This window comes from Salvelinus sp. IW2-2015, linkage group LG15 (assembly GCF_002910315.2).
Source record: "Salvelinus sp. IW2-2015 linkage group LG15, ASM291031v2, whole genome shotgun sequence".
Lineage (NCBI taxonomy): Eukaryota > Metazoa > Chordata > Actinopteri > Salmoniformes > Salmonidae > Salvelinus > Salvelinus sp. IW2-2015.
Window position 1 is genome coordinate 63,254,614 of NC_036855.1, and position 13,107 is coordinate 63,267,720.

Sequence of the window (13,107 nt, forward strand, 5' to 3'; positions counted from 1 at the left end):
GCTCAGCTATCCCCATTGAGACCGTGTCCGTGCCTCRACCTAGGTTGGGCAAAACTAAGCATGGCAGTGTTCGCCTTAGAAATCTCACTGGAATAAAGACCTCCTCCATTCCTGCCATTATTGAAAGAGATTGTGATACCTCACATCTCAAAAGTGGGTTACTTAATGTTAGATCCCTCACTTCMAAGGCAGATATAGTCAATGAACTAATCACTGATCATAATCTTGATGTCATTGGCCTGACTGAAACATGGCTTAAGCCTGATGAATTTACTGTGTTAAATGAGGCCTCACCTCCTGGTTACACTAGTGACCATATCCCCCACGCATACCGCAAAGGCGGAGGTGTTGCTAACATTATTGATATCAAATTTTAATTTACMAAAAAAAAGATAATTTCATTTTTTGAGCTTCTAGTCATGAAATCTATGCAGCCTACTCAATCACTTTTTATAGCTACTGTTTACAGGCCTCCTGGGCCATATACAGCGTTCCTCACTGAGTTCCCTGAATTCCTATCGGACCTTGTAGTCATGGCAGATAATATTCAAATTTTTGGTGATTTTAATATTCACATGGAAAAGTCCACAGACCCACTCCAAAAGGCTTTCGGAGCCATCATCGACTCAGTGGGTTTTGTCCAACATGTCTCCGGACCTACTCACTGCCACAGTCATACTCTGGAGCTAGTTTTGTCTTGTGGAATAAATGTTGTGGATCTTAATGTTTTTCCTCATAATCCTGGTCTATCGAACCACCATTTTATTACGTTTGCAATCGCAAATAATCTGTTCTGACCCCAACYAAGGATCATCAAAAGTTGTGCTATAAATTCTCGGACAGCCCAAAGATTCCTAGATGCCCTTCCAGACTCCCTCCGCCTACCCAAGGACGTCAGAGTACAAAAATCAGTTGACCACCTGACTGAGGAACTCAATTTAACCTTGATGCAGTCGCACCCCTAAAAACAAAAAACATTTGTCATAAGAAACTAGCTCCCAGGTATACAGAAAATACCCGAGCTCTGAAGCAAGCTTCCAGAAAATTCGAACGGAAATGGCGCCACACCAAACTGGAAGTCTTCCGACTAGCTTGGAAAGACAGTACCGTGCAGTATCGAAGAGCCCTTACTGCTGCTCGATCATCCTATTTTTCCAACTTAATTGAGGAAAAAAGAACAATCCAAAATAAAAAATAAATTATACTGTCGCAAAGCAAACTAAAAAGCAGCATTCCCCAAGATAGGATGGTTTTCACTTCAGCAGTGATAAATTCATGAACTTCTTTGAGGAAAAGATCATGATCATTAGAAAGCAAATTACGGACTCCTCTTTAAATCTGCGTATTCCTCCAAAGCTCAGTTGTCCTGAGTCTGCACAACTCTGCCAGGACCTAGGATCAAGGGAGAMACTCAAGYGTTTTAGTACTATATCTCTTGACACAATGATGAAAATAATCATGGCCTCTAAACCTTCAAGCTGCATACTGGACCCTATTCCAACTAAACTACTGAAAKAGCTGCTTYCKGTGCTTGGCCCTCSTATGTTGAACATAATAAACGKCTYTCTATCCACCGGATGTGTACCAAACTCACTAAAAGTGGCAGTAATAAAGCCTCTCTTGAAAAAGCCAAACCTTGAGCCAGAAAATATAAAAAACTATTGGCCTATATCGAATCTCCCATTCTTTTCAAAAAATTTAGAAAAAGCTGTTGCGCAGCAACTCCATGCCTTCCTGAAGACAAACAATGTATACGAAACACTTCAGTCTGGTTTTAGACCCCATCATAGCACTGAGACTGCAGTTGTAAAGGTGGTAAATTACCTTTTAATGGCGTTAGACCGAGGCTCTGCATCTGTCCTTGTGCTCSTAGACCTTAGTGCTGCTTTTGATGCCATAGATCACCACATTCTTTTGGAGAGATTGGAAACCCAAATTGGTCAACACGGACAAGTTCTGGCCTGGTTAAGATCTTAGCTGTCGAAAAGATATCAGTTTGTCTCTGTGGATGGTTGTCCTCTGACAAATCAACTGTACATTTCGGTGTTCCTCAAGGTTCTGTTTTAGGACCACTAATGTTTTCACTATATATTTTACCTCTTGGTGATGTCATTCGGAAACATAATGTTAACTGTCACTGCTATGCGGATGACACACAGCTGTACATTTCGATGAAACATGGTGAAGGCCCAAAATTGCCCTCACAGAAAGCCTGTGTTTCAGACATAAGGARGTGGATGGCTGCAAATGTTCTACTTTTAAACTCGGACAAAACAGAGATGCTTGTTCTAGGTCCCAAAAAACAAAGAGATCTTCTGTTGAATCTGACAATTAATCTTGATGACAATTAATCTACAGTCGTCTCAAATAAAACTGTGGACCTGGACCCTGATCTCTCTTTTGACGAACATATCAAGACTGTTTCATGGACAGCTTTWTTCCATCTACGTAACATTGCAAAATCAGATATTTTCTGTCCAAAAATGATGCAGAAAAGTTAATCCATGCTTTTGTCACTTCTAGGTTAGACTACAGCAATGCTATACATTCCAGCTACCTGGATAAAGCACTAAATAAACTTCAGCTAGTGCTAAACACGACTGCTAGAATCTTGACTAGAATCAAAACATTTGATCATATTACTCCAGTGCTAGCCTCTCTACACTGGTTTCTTGTTAACGCAAGGGCTGATTTCAAGGTGTTACTGCTAACCTACAAAGCATTACATGGGCTTGGTCCTACCTATCTTTCCGATTTGGTCCTGCCATACATACCTACACGTACGCTACGGTCACAAGACGCAGGCCTCCTAACTGTGCCTGGAATTTCTAAGCAAACAGCTGGAGGCAGGGCTTTCTCCTATAGAGCTCCATTGTTTTGGAATGGTCTGCCTACCCATGTGAGAGACACAGACTCGGTCTCAACCTATACGTCTTTATTGAAGACTCATCTCTTCAGTAGGTCCTATGATTGAGTGTAGTCTGGCCCAGGAGTGTGAAGGTGAACGGAAAGGCACTGGAGCAACGAACCGCCCTTGTTGTCTCTGCCTGGCCAGTTCCCCTCTCTCCACTGGGATTCTCTGCCTCTAACCATATTACAGGGGCTGAGTTACTGGTGCTCTTCCATGCCGTCCCTGGGAGGGGTGCGTCACTTGAGTGGGTTGAGTCACTGACGTGATCTTCCTGTCTGGGTTGGCGCCCCCCTTGGGTTGTGCCGTGGTGGGGATCTTTGTGGGCTATACTCGGCCTTGTCTCAGGATGGTAAGTTGGTGGTTGAAAGATATCCCTCTAGTGGTGTGGGGGCTGTGCTTTGGCAAAGTGGGTGGGGTTATATCCTGCCTGTTTGCCGATGCCCGGGGATATCGTCGGATGGGGCCACAGTGTCTCCCGACCCCTCCTGTCTTAGCCTCCAGTAATTATGCTGCAGTAGTTTATGTGTCAGGGGGGCTACGGTCAGTCTGTTATATCTGGAGTATTTCTCCTGTCTTATCCGGTGTCCTGTGTGAATTTAAGTATGCTCTCTCTAATTCTCTCTCTCTTTCTCTCTTTCTTAATTTTTTTCTTTCTCTCAGAGGACCTGAGCCCTAGGACCATGCCTCAGGACTACCTGGCCTGATGACTCCTTGCTGTCCCCAGTCCACCTGACCTTGTTGCTGATCCAGTTTCAACTGTTCTGCCTGCGGCTATGGTCCCTGACCTGCTCAGCGGACGTGCTACCTGTCCGGACCTGCTGTTTTAAACTCTCTAGAGACAGCAGGAGCGGTAGAGATACTCTGAATGATCGGCCATGAAAAGCCAACTGACATTTACTCCTGAGGTGCTGACCTGTTGCACCCCCGACAATCACTGTGATTATTATTATTTGACCCTGCTGGTCATCTATGAACATTTGAACAACTTGGCYATGTTCTGTTATAATCTCCACCCGGCACAGCCAGAAGAGGACTGGCCACCCCTCATAGCCTGGTTCCTCTCTAGGTTTCTCCCTTGGTTCTGGCTTTTCTAGGGAGTTTTTCCTAGCCACCGTGCTTCTACACCTGCATTGCTTGCTGTTTGGGGTTTTAGGCTGGGTTTCTGTACATCACTTTGAGATATCAGCTGAAAAATATATAAATAATTTATAAAATGTATAAATAAATGTGATTTGAGCTGTCAGTGGCAAAGTCTTGCTGTATGTTCTTCTCGAAGAAGAAAGTTGCTGATTAATGTACTGTTGTTTCTGTATGGACAGCCTATGGGGAAGGTTTGTTAGGTCAAATATTTGGTTTAATGAGCGATTTGCATGGAAGATCATGTCATACATTTTGAAACAAAGTGTAAGAAGATGGTGAATCTTATGCCCTCGGTCTCTGGTTATGAATTGGGTGCTGACAGACAATCGTTGATGGATATTTATAGAGCTCTGATCAGGATGGCAATCAGGGCCGGCTGAGTTGCGGCTGTCAGTGAAAAGCATCTAAAATAAGTGTGACGATAACATGTCTTGAGTATAATATAAAATGTTGCAACAAGAAGAAGGGGAGGAGTGTGTGGCGAAGATATGTTGTGTCTCTCTCCATAATGCAGGCACTAAGTTTTGGTTTATTTCATAACCATTAAGAGTTTTGTCAATCTTTTAATTGTATTTTGTTTGGAGTGCTCTATGAGCATGTGTCTGGTTTCTCTGTCCTGATAACTTAGAGGTAGCACGCGCGCCTGAGCTCGCATAGAAGTAGACCTACCTGGCCTGCTGCATGCAAATGTAGGAAAGTGTCCATTTGGCAATGTCTAATTTCTGACTGTCTTAACTCACTATGTCCACCACTAATACGCTTCTCAGTAATTTTTTCCTTAACTCACACATTGCAAGCAAAATCTGTTTTTTTACATCCATTGCAAATGATAGTTCCTCAGTATTTGACAAATACTGTCTATCCCGAGCTCACTTGCCCGGGTCACTCTGAGGGCCCGGAATAGGCTAGTTTATACAATGTTGCAAGTTCGCTAGCCACAGCTTAGGGCTAGCTCATGATTTGATGCAATGTTGCACTTCATTAGCAATAGCTCAAGTCAAGACATAGAAAGGGAGGCAGACAGGCGGAGTAGAGAGATGCATTTCATTGAAAGAACCAGAATTTTCATCAGGATATTTTCTGCTGTTTTTATTTGTTGACTTTTGTTGACCTATGTATTTTACTTAGTTGACGGTGGAAGTTATAGGCTTACTGCTGCATTGGCCTATAAACTCTCGGTCATTTCTTTAGTCCCCGATGGACCATAGTGTATCAATGTGTTCATCACAGGAGCCTGCTGAGGGGAGAACGGCTCATAATAATGGCCTTTAATAATAATAATGTCTCATAATAATGTGATTGATGTATTTAATACCATTCCACTAATTCCGCTCCAGTCATTAACATGAGCCCGTTCTCCCCATTTAAGCTGCCACCAACCTCCTGTGGTGTCCATATGGCAAAGGCTGGTGCTCCAGCCTTAGTTGAATTTCAACCTTTTGATTTTAATCATTTTAATTAAGATTGATGATTAACCATGTGACAATGATTTTGAGAAACCAAAATGTTATTATTGAAATGAAACTGTTCCATGAAAATGTGCACATAAAAATAATCATAGCTTTCACGCAGATCAGTTGAAATGGTAGGATAAATTGTAAGCTTCCCCAAACTTGAAGCTCAAGAGCTTCCTGTGGTCTTTACTATAACACCCTTTGGAAAACATTGTGAACGTGCAAGAGTATCCCCCTATGGATATCAAAGGCATGTCCGACTGATTTGTTCTAGTACCGGCCCTGCAGGACATTGCCCATTAACAGTGACAGCGCCCTGCACAGTTTGTAAATATGCACTCAGGCCTGCATGCGCTCAACTTAACACTAAAGAAAATCCAGATTTTTTTTGTTACCATAAGCAGATGTCCATATCTGAGGTGTCACACATTTATACATCTGTATACATTACCATCTGTATTATGAAACAATGTATAGCTTTGATCCCAGTCCACATCTGGGATTGGGACAAATTGGTTTGCCTACTGAGAAGTGCTGTGATGGCTGGTTGACTTCTCAATTTTACGTTCCACTTTAGGGAAAGGGGGATAACTAGCCAGTTGTACAACTGAATGCCTCAGAATGAGTTATGTACAATTGATGTTGATGCAATGCTTTGTGGATCCTCCAGAAGCTTTAGATTTTTGAGATAGCAGTTGTTGTGAGACATTGTTGAGAGCTCCCTAGCCAGTCTTCTCTGTATGTGTGTATTGACCAGTACTGTATTGAGCCTATCTGTGTATTGACCAGTACTGTATTGAGCCTATCTGTGTTTGGTATATACACTGAGCATACCAAACATTTGGAAGAACTTCCTAATATTGAGTTGCACCTCCCCCTTTTGCCATCAGAACAGCCTCAATTCGTGTGACATGGACTCAAGGTGTCGAAAGCATTCCACAGGGATGCTGGCCCATGTTCACTCCACTGCTTCCCACAATTGTGTAAAGTTGGCTGGATGTCCTTTGGGTGGTGGACCATTCTTGATATAAACGGGAAACTGTTGAACGTGAAAAACCCAGCAGCGCTGCTGTTTTGACACAAACCGGTGCGCCTGACACCTACTACCATACCCCATTTAAATGCACTTAAATATTTTGTTTTAACTATTCTCTGAATGGCACACATACAAAATCCATGTCTCAACTGTCTCAAGGCTTAAAAAACATTATTTAACCTCCTTCTACACTGATTGAAGTAGATTTAACAAGTCACATCAATATCGGATCATAGCTTTCACCTGGTCAGTCTATGTCATGGAAAGAGCAGGTGTTCTTAATGTTTTGTATACTCAGTGTATATCTGTATAAATATAGTTCTATATATTCAGAAGATTATGCCTTATTATGAAGACAAGAGATTTAGGACTTATCAAAATGTAACAAACAGAGATGTGCAAATCCTCCCATAAGTTGTTCACTGTTGGTGGAAGAATATAAGGGCGGCAGGTAGCCTAGCGGTAAGAGCGTTGGGCCATTAACCGGAAGGTCGCTGGTTCTGATCCCTGAGCTGGCAAGGTTGAAAGATATGCTGTTCTACCCTTGAGCAAGGCAGTTAACCCCCGAACAACTGCTCCCTGTGTGCCGATGACTTGGATGTGGATTAAGGCAGCCCCCCGCACCTCTCTGATTCAGAGGGTTTGGGTTAAATGCAGAAGACACATTTTGGTTGAATGTAGTCAGTTCTAGGTATCCCACTTTCCCTATGTTGAGGTAATGCAATACCAGATAATTACATGGTATTATTGAAAGCAGCGAAGAAATAAACATATTACTGATATCATCCGTTCCCATCACCCTATCTGAATTCACCAGCTTTATTGCAAATTGTTATAGGCTGTGAAAATCCCTGCTGGATTAATAAATAAAATGGTGTGCTCAACCAGATTACATGTTATTCAGAAAATTGGTATACGTTGGTATGATTATCATACAGATAAAATATMATGTCCTAACACTACCATATATAGGCCAACACATAAAGAGGAGACTTGTGAAGATCCATCGACATGAGGTATTGAATGTTGCCATCACCCCAAAGGCCTGATTTTAACATGGGGTTTTCATTTTATATTTGTATTTGCTTAATCTTCAAATGTGATTCATAAAAAAATGTATATAGTACATTTCCTTTATGCTTAGGCCATACTCCATGGGTGTCATACAGTATGTAAAAATACTTATTGTTTAAAGACTTCATTGCTGTTTAGTGATCCCAATTCTGGGCACTTATGTTTGATTGATTGAACTATCCGCTATTGATTTAACAAATGCAAGCACTTACATAAAAAAATATATAATTCTCTGTTTTCCCCGTACTTATCCCATTCTCATAGACATATGTTGAACATGATTGAGTCATGGTTAGCCAGACATGTCCATATAACTCTTACACATTTAGCCATTCTACTTATTTGTTCTTAAATGAACCTTCCTAAGCTAAAGAGAGCATATCATTTATTTCACTTTTACAGTCCTTTTAGATCAATGTGCACAAGGATGTTCGAAGGCACTCTAGCGGAAGTTAGGAAGGTTGTTCTGATTCTGTTGTAATGGAATGGGAAGGCTACATGCTACAGCAGTTTAATGGGTTATCTGGTTTGAATGGACATTAAATTATATTTACAATTTGATATGTTTCCTTTATTCAAGACACATTATGGAAATAAATGTTTTATCTGCATTTTGTTTGGTCTTAAAGTGTATTTCTCAACCTACTGGTTTGTTTGCCATGCCATTTTTGGACTTAAAATGGTTGAAATATACCCATTGATTTTTGAAGAATATAACTTAAAAATGACTCATGAGCTTAGTTCAACTGTCGTACCCCATCAGAAACCCAAATATAAGCTTGTTTTACTTCTTTGTTTGTAAATGATGTAATTGTAAATAAACACTGTATAGACTCAACATGATTAAAGCCTAGATTCAATCCGTACTGTGGAAGATCTGTGTTACAGAGAAATTAATATATCAAGGTCATTTTCGATTGAGCAAAACATATGCTGCATTTACCGTTAATGTGGTCTCTGCAATCGCTGGAACATTGCCTTTAAAACATGCATATAGTGGGCAAAAAGTGATCTGATTGAATCTGGCCCTTAAACGATCATTTTGAGCTCATGGATGGTAGGTCCTTACATCCATAGCTCTGTTTGTGAATTTGAGAGTGGTTACATTTCTCCAGCCCCATTTGAGAATTGCTCAAAGAGCAAAAGGAACATGCAGAAAGAAGCACATGTTGAAGTTGCTGTTGTTTATTAATCACTACAAATGAGAAAAGAGATTCTCCACTACATTTATCATAGAAAATACATTCATTTTACAATGAAGGTATAAGAACCGAACACTAAGTGTTGCCGATTGTAGAAATACACTGGCATGACAGATTTAATTAAAACGTAACAAGAAAACAAATTTGGACAAAAACATTCGATGTCATGAGGACAATTGCGATATCAGTGTGCATGTTGTCTCCCTAGACGTTTAGCGCCTTCTCCTGCGCTGTCTCGTCGTCCCCGGGGCGGCGGTCGTGCCTGCATCACAGTCTGTGACATGACATCCACACGACTCAACGTGGATGTAGGAGTGCTTGACCTTTGACCCATCAGGRCACATCAGCTCCACCTCTTTCTGGCTAGTGGTCGCCTCTTGGCAGCAGGAGCAGTAGTGCATCATGGTGTTCGCCTCTGCTGAGTACCTGCACATTCACAGAAACACAAGACAAGTTGAAAAGAGGGCTTGAATTCCCTGGGTTGTCTTGAMAAGATGAGCACAGGAGCAATAAATAAGTCAAATTGTCTCCTAGTTCATAAAGGGCACACTAGAYAGTGAATAGRTKATCACTRACTGGGGCCTGMATGACATTGACTAGTGCTGCATTCAGCATCTGTAGTACTTACATAGAAGAGGTTCCACAGTTTCCTGAGCAGGAATTGATCTCCACAGGCTCTGCGGTCGCACAGCCACTGATGACAATGCTAGTGGTGGTGTACTTCATCTCACAGACATTGCTGCGTTCTGTGCCTGGTCAGGGAAGATGCATCAAGAGTTAGGCTACTGTTTGGTATGACACAGATGAAGCAGAAACAGCCAACATATAAATTTTTGGCCAGTATGTAGTCACACAATGTTTCCGGTTGGTCTTGTTTAGATGACATAGCATGCTATTATTAACCAGTAGATAGGTGGTTATTAGGAATGCTTTGGCTGGACGTGTTACTTACAGGTCTTGCAACATCCATTTGCATCTGTCTTTTCTGTGCCCTGGGGTGAAAAATAGGAGAGATGATTTATAAGTGGCAGATTGTATACATTATGTGAGCTCCCTTCCATTCTAAATGTTACTGAAACATCTATYGCTATGACCCAAGAGCGCTAGGAATGAWAGTAACATTCTGAGKGAGAATGGAAAACAGTGTAACTGCAGTGTTGATTGTCMCCACGATGGAGGTGAGATAGGACAGAAACTCACTGGGACACAGTTCTCTGGGCTGAATGCAGGGCACACAGTCTTCACCTCCACTGGTATATATTGGCCACCAGTTTCCTCACATRTGTACTTCACACATTTGTCACCAGGTGGTGACCACGTTTCGTTCACCTATCGCAAAAGGAGAAGAGGATGTKTCAGATCATGCAGACAGATTATGCATCCTCATACACACGCTTGTCGTACTCACCTGAATAGTCTGTTTGGTCTTATCTGGCATAGTAACCACACAGCTTGTCTGCACACACTTCCCACAACACTGACCAGGTATGGCCTGATACTGGAAGCCCTAAGACGAGGATGGAGAGCCATCATTGAATCATTGTTCACTTATTTTATAAGCATGCAGTAGCTTCCAGAGTAGGCTACTGCAAGTTTCTTATAAATATGTAAATTAATTGATCATCTTTGTAAGAGAGACATGACTACCTGTGAACATGTAGTGTCGCAGGAGATATTTGTGCACACAATGTTGTTGAGCTTGGTGCTAGGATCCATGATCGAGCTGCAGGTACAATTCTCACAAGTTCCTTTAGGAACTTCAGCACCAGGCTGGAGTGAAAGAGAGAGACAAAAGTTATCATCCACTATAACAGACTGTTTGAATAGAGGAGGGTCAGAGTGCAAAGGGAGCAGTTCTATAGTAGAATGTGACCAATTATGAGGGCAGCAAACAAGCTATGTGTGTGTGAATCTTTCAGAAGCTTGTTGATTTTCATTTAATTTCTTTGAAATGACTTATTCTTACCTGGTACTCAATGTTATTGTAGACACATACACTCTTAGGAACTGAACAGACACACATTGAGAAGGAATCAGTCAGTGATACCAGTGACTCATGTCAGAGTTAATACAAATGCAACCAGTGATACRTGGGAATTACAAAGTCAATGAACTAACTAAACCGCTGATGAAGTAAATCAAGGGGACTTACCACAGGTATACTCTGGACAGCAGCTTGAGATGGACGTGCTTATAATTGCCTCCCACCCTGGCTGGCAGTCCATCATGACTTTGGGGCAAAGCAGTGCATCACACTCTGTTACAGAGGTAACCAATGAGAAGTGATTAAAAGACAAGCCGATAGAGGGTCAAATAACCCCTATGACCCTACAGAACACTTCAGATAATCTTGGTCTAGTACTGTRTRAATAASAGTTGGCTTTCTAATGATTTACTTGAAGGGTCTGYTCCATCACTCACCACATGTATATTTCTGGCAGCAGCCTTCTGTCTTGTTCACCAATCTGTATCCAGTCTCATTGCAGATGGGTATGGCTGGTGTGGGGCAAGTGATAGGCTGGCACTGGACAATCATGGAGTCCATGTCACATGTGCACTGCTGGCAACCACTCTCCCATGTATCACCAGGCTTAAGAAAAAAACAGGGTAATGTCAGGTCAATACAGACACAGAAAAGAGTAACTCAACTGTTTTTGTTCTGCAGTGAACTGGATTTAACCATGGCAGTTAATATGAACCATCATTAGGTGAGAAGAAATGGGTTGGAGGTAGTTATTCCGAGATTTAAAGTTTTCTTCTGGTCAGTTCATTGGAAGGAAGAAAGAGGCCAAGACCTATACTAAGTCAATGAAAAGTATCCATCCAAGTAGGWAAGTTTCCCTGACTCACGTGAAATGCATCTCATGATATGTCTATGTGAGAATGAATATCTGGAGAATATTTAGATGGAGGAAATTCTTACCATTTTGGGGTTGCCATCAGGTCCTGTACAGCCTGAAAAATAAATAGAGGGTGTGTTTAAAAGTTTTGTCTCACATGTTTGGCGTCAAATTATTCTCACCTCCACATCAACACATTTTGTTAACCATTCCATTACAAATAAAGCCTGCAAACCATTATTTATGATTAATTTAATGTTTCAAAGTACAGAAAGGTCTAATTTTCATATTGATAGGTACCTGCAAAATGACCCATAACCCATTCTTACCACAGGAGACCACACAAGTATCAGAGTAGGTGCTGAACAAGACGGTTTTAGATGGACAGAAGCAACCCTCCTTTGTCTTATTGGTCATTTGGGTTTGATTGTTCAAATACTTCTCATTATATCTGCATACAAAAGAGGTTTGGGATTATGCAGGAGATAATTTATTTTAAAAAAGGCTCAAATTAAGGAAATTCATATAACATCCAATCAGACTGAAGCTTACCTTGTATTACATGTTGGTTCAACTGCTGGACCACATGCCATGTACACCTTAGTGGCTGGGCATGTATGCTCTGCAGGACAAAAATTTCAGTAGAGGCTCCTATCTAGACCAACCTATAGAAATTGCTTACGACAACTATGACTTGTCCTTGCTAACTAGGTTTTACCCTACTTTAATATCCATATTTTTAAGGTCCCTGTGATAATTCGCCAGAAGAATGACTGCCAGTCACCTAATGGTCAGATACAGAGCTGTCAGTCGCAGCTAGCCAGTGGCTGATTCCAAACCAGGACTGTCCAACTCCTCCAACAGCACCACCCACTACCGCCACGGCAACCCAAGCAATCCCCTATCCCTGCAAGACAGTCATTTGTGAAATCATGAACAGCAGTAAGGAACATATCAAACTAAGTTTGAAAAAGGGAACAAGAACACAATAAGAATTCACTTTCCTAATTGTAATGTACATTTTCTGTTCATGTTCATTTTCTTGTATTTGCACCTGTTTTTTTATCATAATACAGGTTACGGTTTCATTGGCATTTACAGTAAAGGTTTGCGCTCCATGCATCTCTTTAAATCACTCTCTATGTTATTTTATTCAAAGGGTCTTTGAGGAATGCCATAAAGCGGTTTCTCCTGATGCCTTCATTCAGGCCTGTAGATCAGATGTCTGCAACAATGCTAATTCTAGCTGCTCTAGTCCTGGAGGCGTATGCATCTGAATGTGCAAATAAAGGGATCTGCAATTGACTGGAGGAAGTCCACCGATGGAGAATGTGGTGAGCAATGAATCCAAGCACAGTAGTCATGCCACAAAATTCATAGGAAGCTACTTTGTCATAGGCAGCTACTTAAAACATTGTTTTTGCTGGTGTTTAGCATAACTCTGTGACCT

At 41.4% G+C, this 13,107-nt stretch overlaps 1 protein-coding gene across 1 annotated transcript; it reads right to left on the bottom strand.

The window, feature by feature from the left end:
• Positions 1-8,784: 8,784 nt before the first annotated feature.
• On the bottom strand, positions 8,785-12,277 carry LOC111973694 (intestinal mucin-like protein). The gene is made up of 12 exons (XM_024001075.2): positions 12,210-12,277; positions 11,987-12,108; positions 11,741-11,772; positions 11,239-11,407; positions 10,970-11,074; positions 10,784-10,824; positions 10,465-10,587; positions 10,226-10,324; positions 10,018-10,146; positions 9,770-9,809; positions 9,446-9,569; positions 8,785-9,243 (listed from the first exon to the last, which is right to left on the bottom strand). The coding sequence occupies exons 1-12, from the start codon at positions 12,248-12,250 to the stop codon at positions 9,030-9,032; spliced, it is 1,239 nt and encodes a 412-aa protein (XP_023856843.1). The 5' UTR covers positions 12,251-12,277; the 3' UTR covers positions 8,785-9,029.
• Between the last annotated feature and the right edge of the window lie 830 nt (positions 12,278-13,107).